Source organism: Mucor velutinosus (assembly GCF_035048745.1).
Source record: "Mucor velutinosus strain NIH1002 chromosome Unknown tig00001564, whole genome shotgun sequence".
NCBI classification, from domain to species: domain Eukaryota; kingdom Fungi; phylum Mucoromycota; class Mucoromycetes; order Mucorales; family Mucoraceae; genus Mucor; species Mucor velutinosus.
In genome coordinates, this window is record NW_027041906.1 from 890732 (window position 1) to 911420 (window position 20689).

At 40.0% G+C, this 20689-nt stretch overlaps 9 protein-coding genes across 9 annotated transcripts; 4 read left to right on the forward strand and 5 right to left on the reverse strand.

Annotated features, from left to right (window-relative positions):
* Positions 1-671: 671 nt before the first annotated feature.
* On the reverse strand, positions 672-1016 carry ATC70_010564 (uncharacterized protein; the record flags this gene model as incomplete). The annotated part of the gene is made up of 1 exon (XM_064829777.1): positions 672-1016. One exon carries the CDS (start codon positions 1014-1016, stop codon positions 672-674), a length of 345 nt encoding a protein of 114 aa, XP_064682279.1.
* Positions 1017-1277: 261 nt separating this feature from the next.
* On the forward strand, positions 1278-2319 carry ATC70_010565 (uncharacterized protein; the record flags this gene model as incomplete). Its single annotated transcript, XM_064829778.1, has 4 exons — positions 1278-1382; positions 1444-1915; positions 1993-2096; positions 2158-2319. The coding sequence occupies 4 exons, from the start codon at positions 1278-1280 to the stop codon at positions 2317-2319; spliced, it is 843 nt and encodes a 280-aa protein (XP_064682280.1).
* Positions 2320-2430: 111 nt separating this feature from the next.
* Positions 2431-3472, reverse strand: ATC70_010566 (uncharacterized protein; the record flags this gene model as incomplete). The annotated part of the gene is made up of 4 exons (XM_064829779.1): positions 2431-3002; positions 3058-3141; positions 3206-3356; positions 3410-3472. 4 exons carry the CDS (start codon positions 3470-3472, stop codon positions 2431-2433), a joined length of 870 nt encoding a protein of 289 aa, XP_064682281.1.
* A 1345-nt stretch (positions 3473-4817) lies between these two features.
* ATC70_010567 (uncharacterized protein) lies at positions 4818-5845 on the forward strand (the record flags this gene model as incomplete). The annotated part of the gene is made up of 6 exons (XM_064829780.1): positions 4818-4880; positions 4959-5102; positions 5162-5287; positions 5361-5595; positions 5652-5785; positions 5840-5845. 6 exons carry the CDS (start codon positions 4818-4820, stop codon positions 5843-5845), a joined length of 708 nt encoding a protein of 235 aa, XP_064682282.1.
* Positions 5846-6046: 201 nt separating this feature from the next.
* On the reverse strand, positions 6047-7705 carry ATC70_010568 (uncharacterized protein; the record flags this gene model as incomplete). The annotated part of the gene is made up of 4 exons (XM_064829781.1): positions 6047-7000; positions 7054-7212; positions 7268-7492; positions 7559-7705. 4 exons carry the CDS (start codon positions 7703-7705, stop codon positions 6047-6049), a joined length of 1485 nt encoding a protein of 494 aa, XP_064682283.1.
* A 3370-nt stretch (positions 7706-11075) lies between these two features.
* Positions 11076-12500, forward strand: ATC70_010569 (uncharacterized protein; the record flags this gene model as incomplete). Its single annotated transcript, XM_064829782.1, has 3 exons — positions 11076-11519; positions 11594-12098; positions 12172-12500. 3 exons carry the CDS (start codon positions 11076-11078, stop codon positions 12498-12500), a joined length of 1278 nt encoding a protein of 425 aa, XP_064682284.1.
* Positions 12501-12656: 156 nt separating this feature from the next.
* On the reverse strand, positions 12657-13196 carry ATC70_010570 (uncharacterized protein; the record flags this gene model as incomplete). The annotated part of the gene is made up of 3 exons (XM_064829783.1): positions 12657-12888; positions 12948-13024; positions 13083-13196. The coding sequence occupies 3 exons, from the start codon at positions 13194-13196 to the stop codon at positions 12657-12659; spliced, it is 423 nt and encodes a 140-aa protein (XP_064682285.1).
* Positions 13197-14964: 1768 nt separating this feature from the next.
* Positions 14965-16069, reverse strand: ATC70_010571 (uncharacterized protein; the record flags this gene model as incomplete). Its single annotated transcript, XM_064829784.1, has 5 exons — positions 14965-15245; positions 15302-15449; positions 15509-15890; positions 15966-15979; positions 16037-16069. The coding sequence occupies 5 exons, from the start codon at positions 16067-16069 to the stop codon at positions 14965-14967; spliced, it is 858 nt and encodes a 285-aa protein (XP_064682286.1).
* Positions 16070-17881: 1812 nt separating this feature from the next.
* SNQ2_7 (ATP-binding cassette transporter snq2) lies at positions 17882-19818 on the forward strand (the record flags this gene model as incomplete). The annotated part of the gene is made up of 2 exons (XM_064829785.1): positions 17882-18508; positions 18577-19818. 2 exons carry the CDS (start codon positions 17882-17884, stop codon positions 19816-19818), a joined length of 1869 nt encoding a protein of 622 aa, XP_064682287.1.
* Between the last annotated feature and the right edge of the window lie 871 nt (positions 19819-20689).

Consider the following 20689-nt stretch of genomic DNA (forward strand, 5'->3'; position numbering starts at 1 on the left):
AAAAGAAAAGAGGCAAGAATGAAAAAAACGAGGGAAATAATATACTATTTTCATTTAGTTTTGTCCCCGCCCCGTTGTTCAAAGGAAAGTTTTTTGAATTACTTTGACCCAATCAACATTACACTTTTTCGTCACATTTTACCATAAACTGAAACCCCCTTTCAGTTTATCACGAAAAAAAAAAGGATGCTATTTCTTTGTAACGCGTTCATCAGACGCATGTCTGCTTCAAATGAATGTGGTGCAACCGAAAAGCCGCATGTAAAGTCTGGATCTTGTTTATATCACTTCTCAGAACACAATGCTTAATGCAAATGGCATCCCTGACGTCATGTCTCATATTAGATGTATACCCTCCATGGAGAAAAAGCTAAAATAGGCTTTTTTTAATAGCAAATGTTGATAGAGAGACGAGCATTGCTCTGACATTCATGCTACAACTGGCTTTATTCATGATAACTCCGAACATCTGATGGCATGAACAGATCAGATCCTATGTAATTCGTCAGCAAATGCAGATCAAGTAACTCCAGCATCACCTTTGGCTTTCATGATTGCAGGGCACTCTTCGACTCTCGCTCGGCCCTGGATCTCTGATGCTCCAATGTTGAATTGACGTTGGGGTAAGGCACATTGGGGACAGCCTTGCCGAGAAAAGCACATAATCTATCCTAGCCTTCACCTAGTTCCATCACGAACAACTGATCTGCAGGAACTACACGCTTGACTTGTTCGTTGTAATTCAAGAAAACCTGCTTCATCTCTTGCTGTCTTGAAAACACTTCTGCATCCTTTAGACGGCCATCCAGACATGTTACCTGAGCCATAGGAGCCATTTTAAAACAAGGATGATTTGGATCCGCCTGGTTGTCGCTATGCTGTTGGTAGGAAGCAATGGTGTTCTTGGCCAATATGTACCAACTATCGGCATCTCGCACAGTCAAGATAATCTTGGCCCTGGGATACTTAACATGCAAATCAAGCCAGAATGGGGCCGTTGGATCAACGGGATCCATTCATACGGGTTACGCTTCTCGGCTCTCGAGCGTGCCTGGCTAAAGAGTGGTTAATAGCCAATTCAATGCTCAATGAATCTCTAAGGATTGCATTATGGCTTTCCAAGCAACGCGATCATTGAAGACTTGATTGCTGCAATAACCCAGGCTAGAGATATCCTACTTGTAGCACACACACACAAACATGTCGCCATCTGAAAGCCGCTTCAAAACATCCCTCTATGCATTTAATTGAGTTTTCATCTCGCTTTCACAGTTAATATGCCTCTTGCAGCAGTAGGGCAATTTTGCGCCACAGCGTCCATTGTAGCCAATAAGTCCATATGCGTTGATCTCATCAAGAAAGCAGCTCGACAAGGTGCATCTGTAAGTGGCAAGGCACGCAGTAAGGATGGCCCAACTCTCAACAAATGCATTTAAATTGTAGATGATATTCCTTCCTGAGGCTTCCGACTTTATCTCTAGAAATGCACAGGAAGCAAAAGAGCTTACTACAGCACTAGACACATCTGAATTCATCCAAGGCGTGCAGAGCGAAGCAGCCGCATCAGGTATCTGGGTGTCTGTTGGTGTCCATGAAACAACCACAGCTGCCGAGAGTGACAAGATCTACAATACGCATGTGTTGATTGATAGTTCAGGCATCATCAAAAGTGCTTATCGCAAGATACATTTATTTGATGTCGATATAGCGGGTGGACCAAGACTGATGGAAAGCGACACGACAGAAAAGGGAGACACTGTGGGTTGTCCTGAAGCGACACCATTAGGGAAACTAGGCTTGCAAACGTGCTATGATATGCGCTTTGCAGAAGCCTCCATTGCTTTAAGAGCGAGGGGAGCAGAGCTGCTGGCTTATCCCAGTGCGTTCACTATCAAGACAGGCATGGCACATTGGGGTATGTATTGTGTGTGTGTGTGTGAATAAGAGGCCCTGTTACGGTAAAACTTACTTTGAATTGTTGCTATGATGTAGAGGTTTTGCTAAGATCCAGAGCAATTGAAACGCAAACCTATGTTGTTGCCGCTGCTCAAATTGGCCAGCATAATGAAAAGAGGGCTAGTTATGGCAATGCTATGGTAATTGGTTCTAAGTATTGATCTATCATCTGCCCACTGATTTTGACTCAATGCCATGTAGATTGTCGATCCATGGGGAACAGTGCTTGCTCGCTGTCCTGATACTGCAAACAAACCATCCATCGCGATTGCAGATATTGATCTGGATTATCTCACACGAATCAGAGCTGAAATGCCTGTGATGAACCATCGCAGAACGGATCTGTACCCCAAAATCGAATAAACGGACATTTGTTTAGTTGGTCAAACGATAGGCAGCGCTCTACAAGCCCTTCACAACGGGATGTTCTTTTAAACAGATGATTCCGATAAAGTGCTTTATTGAAATGGCATTCTAGGGCTCCCTTGATAATTCCACTAATTCATCATCAACGCCTTCTCTCATCAGCGAAGAAGAAGCAGAGGGTATTGAAGAGTTGGACGACGGAAATCCACTGTAGATTTGGCTCATGAGTTCGTCTGAGCTCTTGTTGGCGAATTCACCCAGATGAGGCGTCTCTTCCACTGATTTGTATATGGGAGTATCGCTGTCAATGTCATCAGATGGATCGTGGATAGGTATTGTCAGATGGCGCATGGGCGAAGAAGGTAGAGAGTTGTTATTACTATTAGGCGTACTTGCATTGTTGTTCGTCAGTCCTGCTGACATGGTGGGAGATGTTGTAGAGAATATGTCTGCTGCTGAATAAGGCAGTGATATATGAGATACTGATCCAGGCATGTAGGGCGAGGATGCACTGGGTGGTGTCACTGAGCCTTCTAAACTGTTGGTTGAGGAGGTGGTGATGGACGATGGAGCCTTTGGTTTTCTACAGTTGCAATACAATTTTGGCCGATTGCACTCGAGGCAAGATGTAGAAGCCAGCATACTGTCGAAATTACTAAAGTTTGTGTTGATGTTATTTACTGTAATCATGTTTAGTTGGCATTGTTACATGAGACAGGATCGGTATGTATTTACCATTTGCAGGTGACGAATCAGTGCTTTTGCTAATCTGCTCTTGATCTAAAACGGCATTATCCTTGGATGCATTATTCACCGTTCCTAACACCTGTATGAGCCAACTAAACTATGCAGCTTTTTTTTTTTTTTATATTGTAAACTGTACCTTTGCTCTTGGGTTCGCAAACACATTTCACATGCACTTGCTTTGTCTTTCGAAGTAAACGGCAAGTTTCGCACTGTGATACTGGCCGTCCTTTTCTCTTAATCTCAATCAGTTCTCTTTTATCATGCGTACATTTGGAGGATCGATGACCCTGCAACACTAGTTAGCCTTTGCTCTTGATATGATCCATACTAAAAGCTGTACCTTGATACATTTGATACAAGCAAATTTCTTTTCAGTACCGTCAGCTGATTTTATATAGACCATTACAATAACAAAGAGTTCAAGAGATAGAGGCAATAATGCTAAAAATGGCCAAGAAATACCACGTTGGTTCGAATATTTCCAATTGCAAAGCACAACAAGTATTACCTGTTTACAAAGGGAATCGACATGAATTTTATTTATGAGTGATTTAATAAAATATGAGAGCAGAAAAGACGCTTCCTTATCGACTTTTCTGTCTTGCTCTTTAGCCAAAAACAATTCGCTAATACCCCCACTCACACATATCAACTCGGGAAATCGAGAATTTCTTTCAAATCACATGAGGGGTTGGTTTCTTGTGTTGCAAATCATTTGAACGCATTGCCGTGGCTTAGCGACATGAAATGATAGAATGTAAGTGACCACTGTAACGAAAAAATTTTTGTCCTGTGATTGTTATTGTATAGTGGTGCCTTCCCTCTTCCAATCTCTTCTTTTTTTCTCTCTCTTTCTTTTTTAATTATACAATATGGCTCACGCTAACGTTTGGAACTCCCACCCCAAGAGCTTCGGTAAGGGCTCTCGTCAATGGTATGTAACAACATTGGATCTGTTTTTGTGTTTGGTTGATTTTCCCATCTGGTCAAAATGTGTTTGTGTGAGAGCGAGAGAGGAACCAAATGTTGGGATCGGATACAATCCAGGAGCATGTCGAGAATTCAAGTACGATAAGAGATGTACACGATGGCAGCAATAACGACGATTGGAAATCATACCAACAATGTGCCTGTACTCGATCTATTTTTTTTTTTTTTTTTTTGAGAGATGGGGATGTCAACTAAAGAAAAAAACAAAATCCCATTTGAGTTGAAAAAAAAAAAAAGGCATAGTGTTACTAACGAGGTCCGTTTTCTCTAGTCGTGTCTGTGCTCACCGTGCTGGTTTGATCCGCAAGTACAACTTGAACGTCTGTCGTCAATGTTTCCGTGAATATGCCAACGATATTGGTTTCCACAAGGTAAGCTTGATTGAAAGTCTAGAGTGTATAGTCAGACATCTAATCCCATCTCTGCAGTACCGTTAAATTGCACCTCGTTTTTGCTTTTTCATTTTGACTCAAAATTAAAACCAATTACAAAAAATAAAAAAAGCTTTGGGCACTTTATTGCCACCCAAAAAAAAAAAAAAAAAAGAGCCTACGTTTGAGACATCCAGTTCTTGGATGGAGTTTACTTGCTGCTGCAGGTTACCAAAATGTGATGTAAAGTTGTTTCTCATCGAGTGAACCCCCCAGGCATTCAAGTTTCTTTTTTTTTTTCTGTCTGATTGTTATATAAAGTTCGATGCATCCAATGCCATTACTACTTGTTGTTCTTTATTCAATTCAAACATATTTATCAGTGCAATGGAGGAATATAATCACAGTTTAACTAGCCCATTGATCGCAATCACTTCTGGCTTGGCTGCTGTAAGTCTGATTTAGATGTGTTTGTTTGTTTGTTTGTTTGTTTGTTTGTTGTGTGATCTGACGTCTCTCTCCCATTAGGCTGCCTGGCTTATCCTCTTTATTGGCGCTTGTGTAGCCGCTTTCCATGGTGTCGCTTGGTTCATCATCATCTATGAGCTCGTCTTTGTGGTTGGTGTTATCATCTTGCTCGGCATCGGCTTATTCAACCGTTACAGAGATATGGTAAGACACATATGTTATGCAGATGAGCGCGTGTACATGTCGAGACTAAGCATCTGTAGATCTATCTCTTTATGGCTGTCAGTCTTGTCTATTTAACTTGGCTCTGTCAATGGACATTGGACAACAACTGGATCGGTGGCGCCAGAGCTGCAACTGCCGGTGCTGTCATTTTGATCATTGTTGAGGTAAGACAAACGATCAAAAGAAAATGTCTCGGATATTAATGCTGGTTCGGATGCATGAATTTGCCCTTCTTAGTTCATCTGGGCTATTGAATTAACTGCTCCTGGTGGTGGTACTTTTATGAGCGGTGGCAGCTTCAAGGGAGTCAATGAAAAGACTGCTCACTTTAGCCACAGATTCTCCAATGCTGTCCGTCCCAGCACTGGCACCCATGAGAAGAAGCCCTTGCCTCGTCGTTTCGATGAGGAAGCTGGTGATGATATCGTAGATGGTGCTGACACCTTTGAACAAGCGACTGCTTTGCATGATTGTAAGTTTCGACAGCAATGAAATGAAGATTGTGAAATCTAGCTAATGTGCTTATAGACCAAGGAAGTCCCGATGACCCCAATGAACTTTCATTTGAAAAGGGTGAAACCATCGACATCTTGGATAAACGTGGTAATTGGTGGCAAGCGCGTAAAGCCGACGGTTCTACTGGTATTGTTCCCAGTAACTATGTAAGTTGGGATTACTATGACACACATCGATCCAAAACTAATCTCATCTGACAGTTCTAATTGTAAATGCTCGCCACTGTATTCATCTCTTAATATTTATTACGTTAAATTTAATCAAATAAAAATGCTTTTTTTTTTTTCTTCATTGTATTTATGTACAAGATTTATTTCGTATTATGATGAGGTAATGTATAACTTTTCTTTTTTTTTTTTTTTTTTTTTTCTGCATAGAATGATCATAGCAATGATGCATAGAAGGATCTATTCGGCTTTCTTGGATTTTTTAACCACAGTTGGCTTTTTAGCATCAACCTTCTTGCCAGCGGGCGCGTTCATGACAGTAATCCATGTCAATCCAACCATCATGAGAGCACCAAGAGCATAGCATGCACCAGGACCAAAGATCCAATACAGTCCACAAGCACTGATAGGACCTAAAGCACGGCCTAATTGACCAAAGCTACGGAACTCACCCAATGCACGACCTTTGCTCAAGGCGTCATCGCTGGCTCTGTCATGGCATTGCAGACTAGCCAGACTGGTGAGACAATTGACTACAGTACCCGAGGTAAAGGCTAAACATGTGACACCCGCATACAACCATGCTACAGGGTTCTCCGCCTTGACGCAGCGAGCCAAACTGTAAAGACCAATAACACAGCTCACCATGCCTTGCAATACCAACATCTTTTCACCCATTTTCTGTACACGACGTCTAACATAGCCGCCTTGGATCAAAGCTGATACGATACCCATGAAACCCAAGAGTTTGCCTTGTTGCATATGAGTGTAATCCAAGACATCAAATGTCAAAAAGACCAATGTGAACTCCATGCCAGAGAACAAGAATGAAAATGCACACATGATTTGCTTGAGATATTGCAAGTTCAATAAGCGAGTCTGAATTATTTGCAATGTAACAGGTTCTCCTGCTGGAGTTGCTGCTGTTGATGTGGAGGCATCTTTGCTGGTTGCTGCTGCTGCTGCTGCTTGTTCAACTTGATGACGGAAATGAATGGTTTCAGGTAGAGCTACATACAAATAGGCAGTTTCAACCACCAATAAGACCAGACCAACAAATGCGGCCATGGAATAGGGATAAATGCCAAACTTTACAAGTGAAGGACACAATTCACTCAAGTCAATAGAAGCAAACCAAGCACCGATAGCAGGGCCAACTGTGAATGCAATGGCAAATGCAATGCCAACAAGCGCCTATAGTGCGTCATGTTAGATGTGCTCATGTCTTCTCTAGTGATCGTTATTACCAGACTTCGCGATCTCTTTTCAGGTGTAGTAACATCAGAAATGATGGCAATACTCAATTGCACGTTGCCCTCACTCAAGCCAGCAATGATACGAGCCACCAAAAACAAGCTGAATGAGCGAGCAAACAGCCAAACCAGTGTGGATAAAATATTGCCCACCTTACATTTTCTGTCAGAACTCAATATCCCTGAACTATGGATTCCCTTCACGTACCATAGTATACAACAGCACTGTTCTGCGTCCCAATCTATCGCTAGCGCGTCCAATCTTTGGAGATACAAAGAACTGCAGCAATGAGAATAAAGATCCAATCAATCCACCCAGTAACACTGTATCCCATTTATCTGCATAGCCCGTCTTGACAGAGGCATGTGGGTTGGTCATAATCAAATGCTTAAATTGCTCCAAAACTGCAAGCGCGTAGCCTAGGATGGTTTCCTTTTGGTTGCTTCGTGAGCAATTCCATGCCAGCGTCAAACCACACCAAGAAAAAACGGTACTTACTTGATGACCGACCTCTGCACTTTGATAGTAGTTCAAGAGTCGAGGAAACAATGGGAGAATGATGGTGAATGAAAACAAGTCAATCAACAGTGCCTTGAAAACAACACCAACAATGCGTTTCTGGTCCAATTCTTGTACTTTGGTCATTACTGTAAAAAAAAGAAGAAGAAGAGAAAGAGGTCAAGAGAAAAGGGAGCGTTCTAAAACAAGCAGAAATGTTTATATTAGGCAAACATGCATTTGGGACGGAGTCAAAGGGTCAGTGTGAGATTACCTGTACGCTTATTTGCTTTATTGGACAAGACTATCTAGATGATATGCCCACTTGTTGAGTTCATTTGATCGTCATATTTACATCCTAGCTGGTGTTTTATGCCCATCGTTTTGTATAACCCGCAATTCAAAAGTAAGCATTTAACAGACGCATTTGATATTCTGTACTTGAGGCTATATCAATCCAAGACATGCCCCCTGAATTGAATCGCGTGCAGCCTTTTATAAACCGAGGTTGAGCGACATGTAGTAGACACATCCACACAGAGTGGTCAAGCGTATGCCTTCTAGGCACAAAGAATGTATGTGTGCGACTAGAAGAATATCAAGCATACATTAGGGTATACATTAGGCGGTATTGTACCACATTTTTTTTTATCTACATAAATCTTATCGTTCTGCTATCCCTCAGTTTCAAACAGTAGTCATGGATTTACAGCGACTGAAAATTGAAACCAGATGGCTGATGGCACATGGAATCAGGCACAATGCTGTTGAACCCTACCGAAGATGGAAACGACCAGAGACAAGGCAAACAGATGTTATAACATTGACCAAGGTAAAATCAAATACGCTCTCAAAGCATAAAGCTCAGCTGGTTCTACTTGATGTTGCATGCATCAGTTCGCTGACATACTTCACTGCCCTGAATTGGCAATGGCTGTAATTCTGCAAAAGGTGCATGATTAGGTAACAATCTGCATCTGGCATGAGGCTTTGCATTTGGATTCGATATTTGCAACAATTAAATCAAACAAATAGGAAACCCCCACAAAAAGGCATAGTCTAGTAGATACCTTGTCCTATAGTATATCTAAATCTGCAATGTCCTTCCCACTAGCTTCACAAACATCGACAAACTTCATATTTGGACAAACAATACTGATATTGCCAGCCAGTTGAACATTTAAGCACCGGTCTCCACTTTTTGACCAGATTGGCCAAATGTTGATCAAAATCGACCTGTTTGATCTATTTTGTCACATTGGACTATGAGTTCTGTGATAATCCCCCTATACTTCCTAATGCATTCTAAAAGTACTTTTCAAGGCGCATCCAATGATGCTAATTACTATACATGTTTTGAATAAACTTATTGAGCAAATCTGGAATACATGAAATGAGGTTTTTGGCAAAAATGTCGAGAGTTTACATATGAAAATCTCAAAAACCAAGTTTCAGCGGTTGCTTTGGATCAAGAGAAGCATTTTGATGTAATATACACCATAACAAAAGCCTTTGTTTTCAAGGTCAAAAACGCGATCGTTTGATTTTCGATAAAAATCATGAGGTATCATTCATGGTTTTTGGTCGATTTTTGACGATCCCAAAAAAAGTTGAGCAAAGGTGTCAGAAAGTAGCTGCTAGACAAGCGCAATTGTTTGCCGCTATTCCGGCGGTCTAAAACGGCTTCTAACTCGAGAAATTAGTGCTCAAATGCGCCCAAATTTCGCTGTGTTTTGCGTATTTTAGAGCAGTTAGAGGTAATACGAGTGTGCTGTGTGCTCGTGTATGCGTTATTACCATGGATATAGACGCGGAGCATCCTAGAACAAACAGATCCAGAGCTACAGGTACTTTGTGAAGGTGTTTTCATGCGTTTGACAGTAAAAATTATAGTGCATTTGGACAAGGTATTTACTAACTGCCTGCTAGTTATTGAATACTGTTTAGTACTTGCGCTTTTCATACATTAATGGTTGCTGCAATCACTCTATCCTCTGGTATCGACGTGTTCTTGTACCTAATACTACATGTATTCACTGATTAGCCATTATTATATTCTCGTTTTCGCTTTTCAAATACTGCCATGGCGTCTCCAAGTATATATTTAAGGCCGCGTTTATGAACTGCGAGGAAACTGCAGGATATGCAAATACCAGGTAAAACGCATAACCTGATGCTATATTTCTGCTTGTACTCGCCTCATTGTAAAACTTTGGGATCTCGACATGATGCATGAGTGATACTGCGCAGTGATTTTTAAAGATTCGCGCATCATTAACAGTAAACGCCAAGTTTGCATCCTCTCTGGCATTTGTCGTAGTTGATTAAATAAATCTACGTTTCTTAATTGCATCTGTAGATTCGACTCTTGTGTGTGTGTGTGTGTGTGTGTGTGTGAACTAAATCATTCCTTGATCTACACGTTTCTCCATGTGCGGCTTATTACGGCGCAGCATTTGCACCACTTTAAATCTAAATATACGTTTGTTATTAATTAAGATCAAGTCTTCAAATTCGATTCAATTAATTATGCAGCTCTTTTTGCTTAAATACGTTGTATATTTATATGTAATATACCATATTGAGGTAAATCTTGGCTCAGTGTGGTATGTGTTTCTGTATATCTAATTATATACTATACCTGGATCAAAAGTGTCCAGAAGAGGTATCATCAAATGGATCGTTCCCCGCCCCGTCTCCCGTTGGCATCGATATATATATATATATATATATAGCCTTCATTCACATTGGATTACCAGCGCAGTAATACCTGTTCGGGGTTACTTGACACCAGCAGCAATATATGCTATATATTTATCTCATGCACACTCGGTCTTGCTTGCAGATTTTCAGCGTGAGCTGTCCCCCCCCCCCCTTATCTTCTAATTTCTTTGTCTTTTTACCTTCCATCTCCTACCCTCTCCTCTTTCTTTTATAAGCACAAACTAGACTCGAGATCAGATGTTGTGTATTTTCTGTATATAAAAAGGTCGATCCACCTGGTGTCTTGTTTGGCGAGTGGTGGGATCACAAAAATAGAACGAGAGTTTCAAACATTTGGATCGAAAAAGTAGTGTTTGGGTTACCGTTGTACCAAGATATTTGATTGGTGCCTGCTATTAAAAGCAGCAGCTTTTCATTAATTTTCGCCATTGGTAAATCATATTATGAACATGTACATTATTTACTAATGGATGCTGTTGACTGCAATGGCTGCCAAAGTATCCGAAATCCGTACCATGCAAGTAGCGGCATGCCCGCAAACTAGGTAGTAGTTTCAGAGAAGATGTATATCATATCTATGTCTGTATAAAAGCCCTCCATCCAGAGATGGGAGAGGTTGCCGTTTTTCTTCCACTCACAGAGACACTTGTGGCACTTTTAGTCTAACGAGATTTCTACAACGTATAGATACACACTTCTCAACAGGAAGAAAAAAAAAGAAACAAGCACTCACTCCTTGGTCAATTAATCACACAAATACACACACACACACACACACACATCCAAAATTCAGATGAAATCAGGTCAAGATCACAGTAGCAACCCCTTTGTGGATCCTGAAAAGACACTCTTGTGCGACATTTCATATTTAAAAGACATATTTCCTGATCCCCAATACTCTTTTTCCCTCCTTCGCTTGCTTTCGATGATGATGATGCATCCCAAACGTCTTCTCAAACTATTCCTTGCCGACAACTTACATGACATTGGAGCAAAAAAATCACCAGCCTATGTAGCGATATCAGCTCCCGAGAAACAGACCATTGGATTCATTACATTACGACTAGCACCACCAGTGAAGATCAGACGGCTTCAAGATGTTCGAGACATTTTCTTGAATCATGAATTTCTTCGACTTTTAATGCTTGCCGCATGGCTTGTTCTTTGCGGCTTCATAGAGACATTTATGGCTCAATTGAGCGACATCAGATACCATGCTGGCCCTGCTATTAGCAAGGTATGTTTCAAAAGGAAAGAGAAAGAGAGGAAAAGAGGATGTGTACTAACAAATGTCCGTTTTACACTATTTAGCACCCCTTGCGTGATCTCTTGCACGATGCATTTCCTCTCGTTGCAGATACACAAATAGTAAACTACTTGCTAACGGCCACTATTGTCTACACGGTTGCTGGTTTCGCCATTCAATCACCAGATTGGACCACTCGTTTCATGATCCTTAGAAGATGGGCCTTCATCATGGGTTTCATCTACGTTTTCAGAGGCATTACATTACTCGTTACCACACTTCCTTCCTCTCTCATTGATGAGTGCCGCCCTCCAGAGATTGAATTAACTGGCACTGTGGCTCAACGATTTGGGTTCATTATGGAGGTTATCGGCGGAACCGCTTTAACATGTACAGACAACATTTTCTCGGGCCACACCTCCATGATGATGTCCTGCTGTATGATTTGGAGAGTCCACTCAAGACTTCGTAGACCATTTAGCTGGTTGCTCTACTCTGTAGCTACTGCTGGCATCCTGATGATTCTGTTCACAAGATTCCATTACTCTATTGATGTCGTACTTGCCATTTGTAAAGTTTAAATATAAATTTACCTCATTTAGATGCTAGTTACACTAACTCGTTTTTATGTGCACTTTTGTAGACATTACATACACTGCATGGGATACTTATTTACGCTACATTCAAGAGGCATCTATGCGGTACATGTTTGGCTTCACGAATCACTCAACATTTGACCTCTTTAATACACAAATCCATACAGCAGATGCCGCTCGCATATACGAATATCTGAACTGGCAGCCTCATCCGCTAGGCAAAAAATGGATGATGTGGTTCTTTATGTATGTCGATGGCCTCGACATTCGTCTCCGGGCAATGCGTGTATTTGATGAGCATGGTGTTTGGCAACAAAAAAACAAACCTGCAAGTATGACCGAAAAAAAGCATTCAACTATCCAACCCATTGTTTAAATTTTTCTATAGCTTCTTCCTCCTCTTCCTGTTCCACTGCTTTTGCATACCTTTTCTATATATACATTTATATCATCATCACTCTTTTACTCTTAATTTTTCTAATTTTCAGAACCATTCTCTTGTAATTGTAATATTTTACATCTAATTCCTTTATTAAACATCTTGCTCCTTTTCAAAGGCATCCCAATCGAAATCATCATAATTTGGCTCATCATCGTCATGGTCTTTATCTGCCGCTTTCGTAGCATCTTGACTCTCTCCTCCTTCTTTAGCGAGAATTTCATCATACCACTTTAAAAGCTGACTCTTTTGCTTGGTTGTGAAACATGGCACTTTTAAGCTGTCTTCGATCAGCGGGAAAGAGCTTACTTTATCTGTCAAGCCACTGAAAGGCACATTAGACGCTAAATCAATGGAATACGGAAGCAATCTAGACCAATATACCTTCTATCAAAGACTGTAAAGTAAGCCTCAATGCATGCAAACAGTTTGTTCTTCTCTTTGTCCGAAAATCTATAGTCCTTTCATGTTGTCTGGTTTTAATGATTTCACTATTTAGGATGAGATGCACGAGCTCACCTGGTTCTTGAAGATGAACTTTTTCAGTGTGTTCATTTGCTTTACAGTCTTTGCTGTAGGTGGTTTTGGTATAGTTTTTGTATCATCGTGAAACTGCTGGATACGTTGTTCCATCTTGACGCAGGAATAATGTGAAAAAAAAAGGGAGACAACGAAAAAAAATTCGCATCTTGACCTAATGCACTACACCCTTCACTCAGGGGATGATGAATTGAGTTTCAATGATCAGCAATTTAGTATATATACAAGAACATCAAGCACCACAATTTGCATAAAGTATATGAAATACCTTTTCTTAAAATCAAATCAAATTGTCATGCCTCATGCTCAAGCTAAAAGCTGTACAACCTGTAGAGTTGCTCTACCTCAAGATTTCAATTTTCGAAAATGTGATTTCTGTCGAGTAAATAGAGAGATTTGATAAATAAAGCAAAAAAAAAATTGGAAAACGAACATTTGAACGAACCTTATGTACTTTTTGTTTCAGAAACGTGCCCAAAACTACGCCAAACAAAGAACTGCATTGAGACCATCTAGAGCAACAAAACCATCGAGAGCACCTGCCACTTTCATTTCAGAGCTAAGAAGAAGGCGACCTCAACACTTGATAGCATTAGTTTATAGAGAGGGTTTACCGCATCGAAGCAAAAGTGCAAAGCCATGGTAATCGGGTATTGAATCCAATACTTGATAGCATTGGTTTTAATGGCGGTTTTACCGTAGCGAAACAAAGGTGCAAAACCATAGTATTCAAGCAGCAAATTCGGCTTTTCATTTCCATTGTTAATAAGCTTACCAGCAACATAACGCATCAAAATTTGCATAAATCAGCTTTACCAAAATCAATGTGCCTCCTATTCGAATTAAAAATTGCTCAAACTACATAACTGTCTTTCCAGTAAATTGCAGCTACCAAAAATGTGATTCATGCCGTGTAAATAAAAGCTATACAGCAAAGATACAACCAAATTGGACAGATTTTAGGCCTTTGTATCTTGAACATGTATACCTTTCTGAGCCACCGGAATGACGCCAAACAATTGTACTCGAGTAGCAGTAACTTCCTGACACCTTTGCTCAACTTTTTTGAGCCAAGAAAAAACATGGTCAAAAATCGACTAAAAAGCATGAGGGGTACCTCATGGTTTTTGACAAAAATGAAACGATCGCATTTTTCAACTTGAAAATGAAGACTTTTACTATGATATGTATAGAATCAAAATGTTTCTCTCGATCCAAAGTAACCTCTGAAACTACTTTTATGAGACTTTCATATGCAAAATATGGCTATTTTCGCTAAAAACTTCATTTCATATTGTACCAAATTACTCAATAGTTTCATTCAAAACACCTACTACAATCAGCACCATTGGAAGCGCATTGAAAAGTACTTCAAGGGTGTATTAGAAAGTGTAAGGTGATCATCGCAATTTGCATAGTCGAATCTCATAAAATAGATTATAGAAGTCGAGAAAAGACAAAATCTGTCCAATCTTGAACAGAAAAAAGTAAGCTGGGTTTGTATTGATTTTAGCGGGTGGCCCAAATACCTTTCTGATGATGACAATGATGATTGCGATGCTGATTAAATAGGGATCATGAATTTGAAATGACAATCGATTAGCTTGAATTGCCGACATTGAGCGTAGCAAGATAGATTGGCTAGTCGATCTATACTGAAAATTCATCAAAACATTTGAATCCATATAAGCGATAGTAGCCACATGTTGAGGCTAGGCAGCTTAAAGCGCAATGGATCTGTGATAATTTGGTGGTAGGCTAACATTTTGCATACGATGACTGCCTCTATAACTCCATAGTCCCACCAATTGAGATTAAGTAATATTTTTCCTGTAAGAATCTGCCAAAGTTTATTATATGCTTAGACAAATGTGAAAGGCTTGCTGTCAGTAGGTTGTAACCAATTGTCCTTTGGATAAAAAGCATCGCCCTCAATGCAGTGGAAGGTATAGATGTATCTTGACTTGTCAGAGAAATTTGGAGCCGATTTGTGCACAACGCTGCCATGGATCAAGACCAAAGATCCAGCTTTCACTTCGCATTTGACATACTTTGATTCATCAATCGCTGGGCTATCCTCGCCTACAAACACGGTACCTGGTCCATGAGGATTACGTACGAATCTCTTGCTAATGGGTGTGTCTGATGATGTACATGTTATTGTTTGCATGATTTATTTGTTTGTGTGCATGATTTACCTTGTTGCGATCCAGGAACAAACCACAAACAACCGTTTTCTTCTGTGCAGTCTTCTAATGCAAACCAAAATCCAGTTGCAGATACTGGCTCTGTATATAGAAATGATGAGTCTTGGTGTGAGGGTACTAAACCTCCAATATAAGGTTGCTATTTATAGTAGGTCAGTATCATGATCATACTTCAATACATGTATACACAAAACAAACTTTGAAAATCAACATTGATTGGAGCACTTGAGGTGATTTGAATCCAAGCTCTCGAGTCATAGTGGAAATCTTGTCATTGATGGAGAAATCTTTAAATGTTGGATCCAAAATGTGCAATCCATGTCCAATTTTATTGATGGCTCTCTCTTTGGGTATCTTCAGGTTGCCCTGATCATCGAATGCTCCCTCCTCGAAAAAGAAATGGATCTTGTCTCCGGAATCTAAGAAGTAATTATCACCAACATGCTTCTTCTCGTTGGTGCCAGTGCTAAACTTGGTCATTGGATGTCCTTCCAATGAAAATTCTGCCAAAAGCTTCTCTGCCTTCTGTTTCAATTCGTGTGCCTTGTCGTCTGAAAAGAAGTTGGGAATGACTAAACATCTATGTGGTATGTATCATTCAAACATGCGAAAGTTGTTAGCATAAGTGCATCACTTTGGAATTGTAGCCATGTACCCATCTCTCTCAAACTACAGGGGATGTGAGTGTGTATGCTTTATGGCATCCGGCCAAGAAATACCACTTACTTGGGACAATTGCTCTTTTGTTAATACTGCCATGACACCTTGACTTAAAAGAGGGTTGCGGTAAAGAAAAGAGTAAAAAAAAAAGGTAGCTTAGGTGATAGGTAATTGAATCAGTGTGAGAAAAACAACGAATTAGCTTAAGCATATCATCAGTCTTATTTTTAATGGCAGCCGTGGCAGGATCATGCGCTTCAGAGCTTAATAGCAAGATAATTGTGTTTGATTCCTGTAACACTACGTTTCTCAGGATACAAGCGAAATATACAAGCGCTTCCCATTGACAGCTTTTTTTCGGTTTTAAGAGATGAGTAGTAAATGCCACTGAAATTTTGATCCCATAGCAACCAGGAACCGAGATCAGGTTTGGCATGCATCCGAATGACGGAACTTGAATTCTTCCCTAGCAACCAGGTACCTGATCTGCCAACGCATGAATAGACCAAAATGCGCAAATGTTTGGATAAGCCTTTGATCATTAGGGTTCTATTTTGAATTTGACAATTTGCAGTTCCCAGAAAGAAATTTCTTCACTTTGATGAAATAGTTTACCATATTGATTGCACATGAAAAGCATTGACCACACAACTATTGTTATTGTTTTTCTAATATTTGTCATACTTCATATGATGAGAGAGTCAAAGAAAGAGGGGGGGCTGGCGGGCGAGATGAATCCATGTTGTTTATTTTAGCCAACAAATAGAAGAAATGGTTACACTGGAATCACTATCAGCATCATCAAGAGTTACACATGAAATGTTGTTATTGTTATTGTTTGTATGTTATTTTTACCCATCGGGTGGTCTTCCGAAGCGAATTTTTTCCTTCTTGTGGTTTGCATATAAAGGAAAGGCAAGTAATAAAATCTTATCGAGTGGGTTTTATATAGCCTGGGTAGTGCAACTTCATTTTGTGTATATTGTTAGATCTATATGAAACACTTTTCTTATTTTCCATATGTTAGACAATTCTATTTCAATCAAGAAAAATGACTATCACTCAAAAGAAGTAGATCATCATCTGATTTATTGGGGTTTCTTGAAAAAAAGTAAATGTACCATTTTACTATATACAAGCTTGATATATTTTGGATTTGTTATCCAAACAATAAAAAACACTTTAGATACAAGATCTGTTATTTATTATATAATGCTGATCCTTTTTTTTTTTTGTTTTTTCCTGTGAAGTTTCATGTAAACACATAAAAGTATACATTAATATTTCACAAGCTTATTCTTTTGGAGGATAAGTGTATTAAAATTTAATGAGGATAGTTATTATTTTTAGGATTTACCAAATGAGTAGTTACCGGGAGTCTCATTCCGGTTGGGACACTAGCTGCTGTTGTTGTGCGTGTATCAAGAAAAAGCATGGTCCAAGATGATGAAATCAAGAAGCATCTTGTCAAATACAATCGGTTCCTATCATACTGAATGAAAGCATTGCATTGTAAGAGGAAAATAAAATGAAACGGGCATAATCTAGGTACCTTGAAAGATGAGATTGTCAGCCGATGATGCCTTTTTAAAATGGTTATATCAAGTGAGAAAGGAAACAGATTTTCAAACAGAAAGGGGACAAGAGTGAGAGGGCTCAAACTCACTTTTTTCATTTTTACAGTAAGCCACATGATGGCCGTATTTATATAATGTATTTAAACCCGTTTTTTTCTTGTTATATTTTGGCTCTAATCCTTTTCCTTTCAAGACGCTTTTCTTTCTTCTTTCTCTCTCTCTCTCTCTCTCTCTCTCTCTCTCTTTTTCTCTTTTTCTCTCTCTCTCTTTTTCTCTCTCTCTCCCACATACTTTTTCTCACTCATATCAATCACATTTACATTGACTTGTGTAAATGACAGAGCTTCAAAATATAACAAACAACGCATATAATTCAAGTTACGATTGGTTTGATCGCAGTATTCACAATAACAACAGCAATAACAATAACTATTCCAATCTGCCTGCTTCAGCATCAACAAACACTACTGTAACTACTGCTCAACTTCCACCAATCAACTTTAATCATATTATGAATTCAGAAGCTGGCATTGCGTATCCAATGGATGATACTTCTTCTAGTCGTAGATCAACGATGTCATATGCCGATACGACTCCAAACGCGTCGTCTTCCTGGATCAATACCAACAACCCACATCCCACTAACTCGAGCGGCTACTCTCCAAAAGACTCCTGTGATTTGTCCTATAACGAAGACGATGAATATCATCACAATCACGGTCAGCCAACACCATCGCCATCTGCATCAACTGAACGCAGTAGATCAAATAAACACAGAACATTATCTACCAAAGACATTCACGTAGAACGAAACACAGAAGGAAAGCCCCCTTATTCTTACGCTACATTGATCAAGTACGCCATTGAGAATAGCGAACGAAAGAAGCTTACTCTCAGTGAAATTTATCAATGGGTCATTGATCATTACCCTTATTATGGTTCTGCTGGCACAGGTTGGAAAGTACGTTTTCGCTTCAAGTGTTTCAAATGTCATTTGATTTTTAACTTTATTTCTCTCTTTCTCTATAGAACTCAATTCGTCATAACCTCTCCTTGAACAAGAGCTTTGTTCGTGTACCTCGCCCTATCAATGAGCCTGGCAAGGGCTCTTACTGGCAGGTAGATTACCGCGCTGCTGAGGCTGAGGCAAGATCCAAGTCTACTATGGCTGTTCGCGGCCGCGCCAATCGATCTGGAAGTGACCCAGCTAACAATCCTTATCGTCCCGACGGTGCTTGGGGCCCTTTTGGTGGCAATAACAGTAGTACGTTTGGAAACAGCAATGGAAACAGCAAACGCTTCCATCGTGATTCTCGCTCATTATCAATGGACTCCAATATGAATGCTAAAGTATTCCCTCACCAACAATTATCTGCTACTGCGAGCTCATCCTCCACATCTTCTATGGGCCACAATTATAGCAATGCTGGTTATTACAATCATAATTATGCTTATGGAAACGGTACAGCAGCCACAGCAGCCAACGCAGGAATAAGACATGTAAATAGTAATAGACACAGCGCAGAATTTCCTCGTGGTAGCCCTTACTTGGCTGGAAATTATGATATTTACACGGCTGCAGGCGGTGCAGACGTTCATCATCAATACCAAAATCATCATCACAACAGTAATCATAGTAGTAGCCATCCATCACAACAGCATAATCATCATCCTCACCAGCATAATAGAATACCTCCACAACAAAACCACGCAACCATGAACTCCATGTACGACCACCACAATGGCCCAGCCCATTCGCCCTATGGATCCATGTATTCTCCTTCTGCTGTGGCCGCTGCTGCCGCTGGTGTCTCTTCCGGATTCTCTGGATACCATAATCATAACGCAAATGGTAATAATTCGCCTACTATACCAGGTAGCATGTTACAACAACAACAACAACAACAACAACAACAACAACAGATCAAAACGGAAGCCTCCATGACTGGTATGCCTCTTCCCAATGGCAATGTTACAGCATCCACTGCTGCCGCTGTTTCTTCTGCTACCAATGCTGACAATACTACTATGGAAGATGCCGTTCCAACAAGCAATAACAATGACGATGAGAATAGTACGACGCATTCTTTTTCTACGCCTCAGCCCCACTACAAAAGAGTTGGTTCTCCTTCAGGTAATACAAATGGAGAAAAGTACAGCTCTCCTTCTCCACCTCAACCGTCCGTCGATGCTCCCACTAGAAATATGAAGATGAAGGCATCTAATTGCTCTTTATCCGGCAATGAGTACGATTGGTCTGGAACAATATAATCTCTCCCACATTTATACATATAGTTCATGCCTTTTTTTTCATATCTTTCTTTCTTGCTGTATCGTTTTATATATATATATATATATATATATTCTTCCAACAACTATCCTATCATCAGTTTTATCATATATCAAGTTTATGTGTCTATTTTCTCTCTCTCTCATATACAAATGTTCATTCAATGCTGTTTCTTTCAACAAAATAAAAATAAATCAACATTTTCATTAAAACCGTGTTTCATCATGCAACCCAAACAACAACAAAAATCCGGGAGGGCGTATTCGTATGAGGAACCACACTTTCGATGCTTTAGTAAGTGTGAGTCGGGTCTGCCTGCGTGCGTTTCTCTACCATGCTGCCCTGCTCTTGCTCGGGACAACCATCCCTTTGGTTGGGATCATGACACATGTCTCCACATTTTGCACTCGATTCCCTAAATGCTCATCATTTGCCATCAAATTTAACATTTTCCATTGTTGTTTATTTGTTTACTTTCTTGTTTGTTGTTGCTTTGTTTGCAAACTTTTACATGAAAACAAAAGCCTCTTTTCTAGACTTTCCCAGTGTTGAAACCCTCTTTTTCTTGCATGATTTCGAAAATCAAGCAAATTTGGCACGTATCATGGCATAAATACTACCAAATGGACACATCTATGCAATGCGAGTACACCCATATACAACATGCCCTTGAATTGACACACCATAGCAACGAGGCATACTCGCTCATAGTTACACATTGTGAAGTTGCTTTCTACTCCTTGAACCTTGTCGTTGTGGATGTGGCCCAATGGTGAAATGTGTAACCCATACCCAGCACCATCGCCATCTCCATCATGCCATCATTGCAGTATATCAATTAAACTGTGTCAA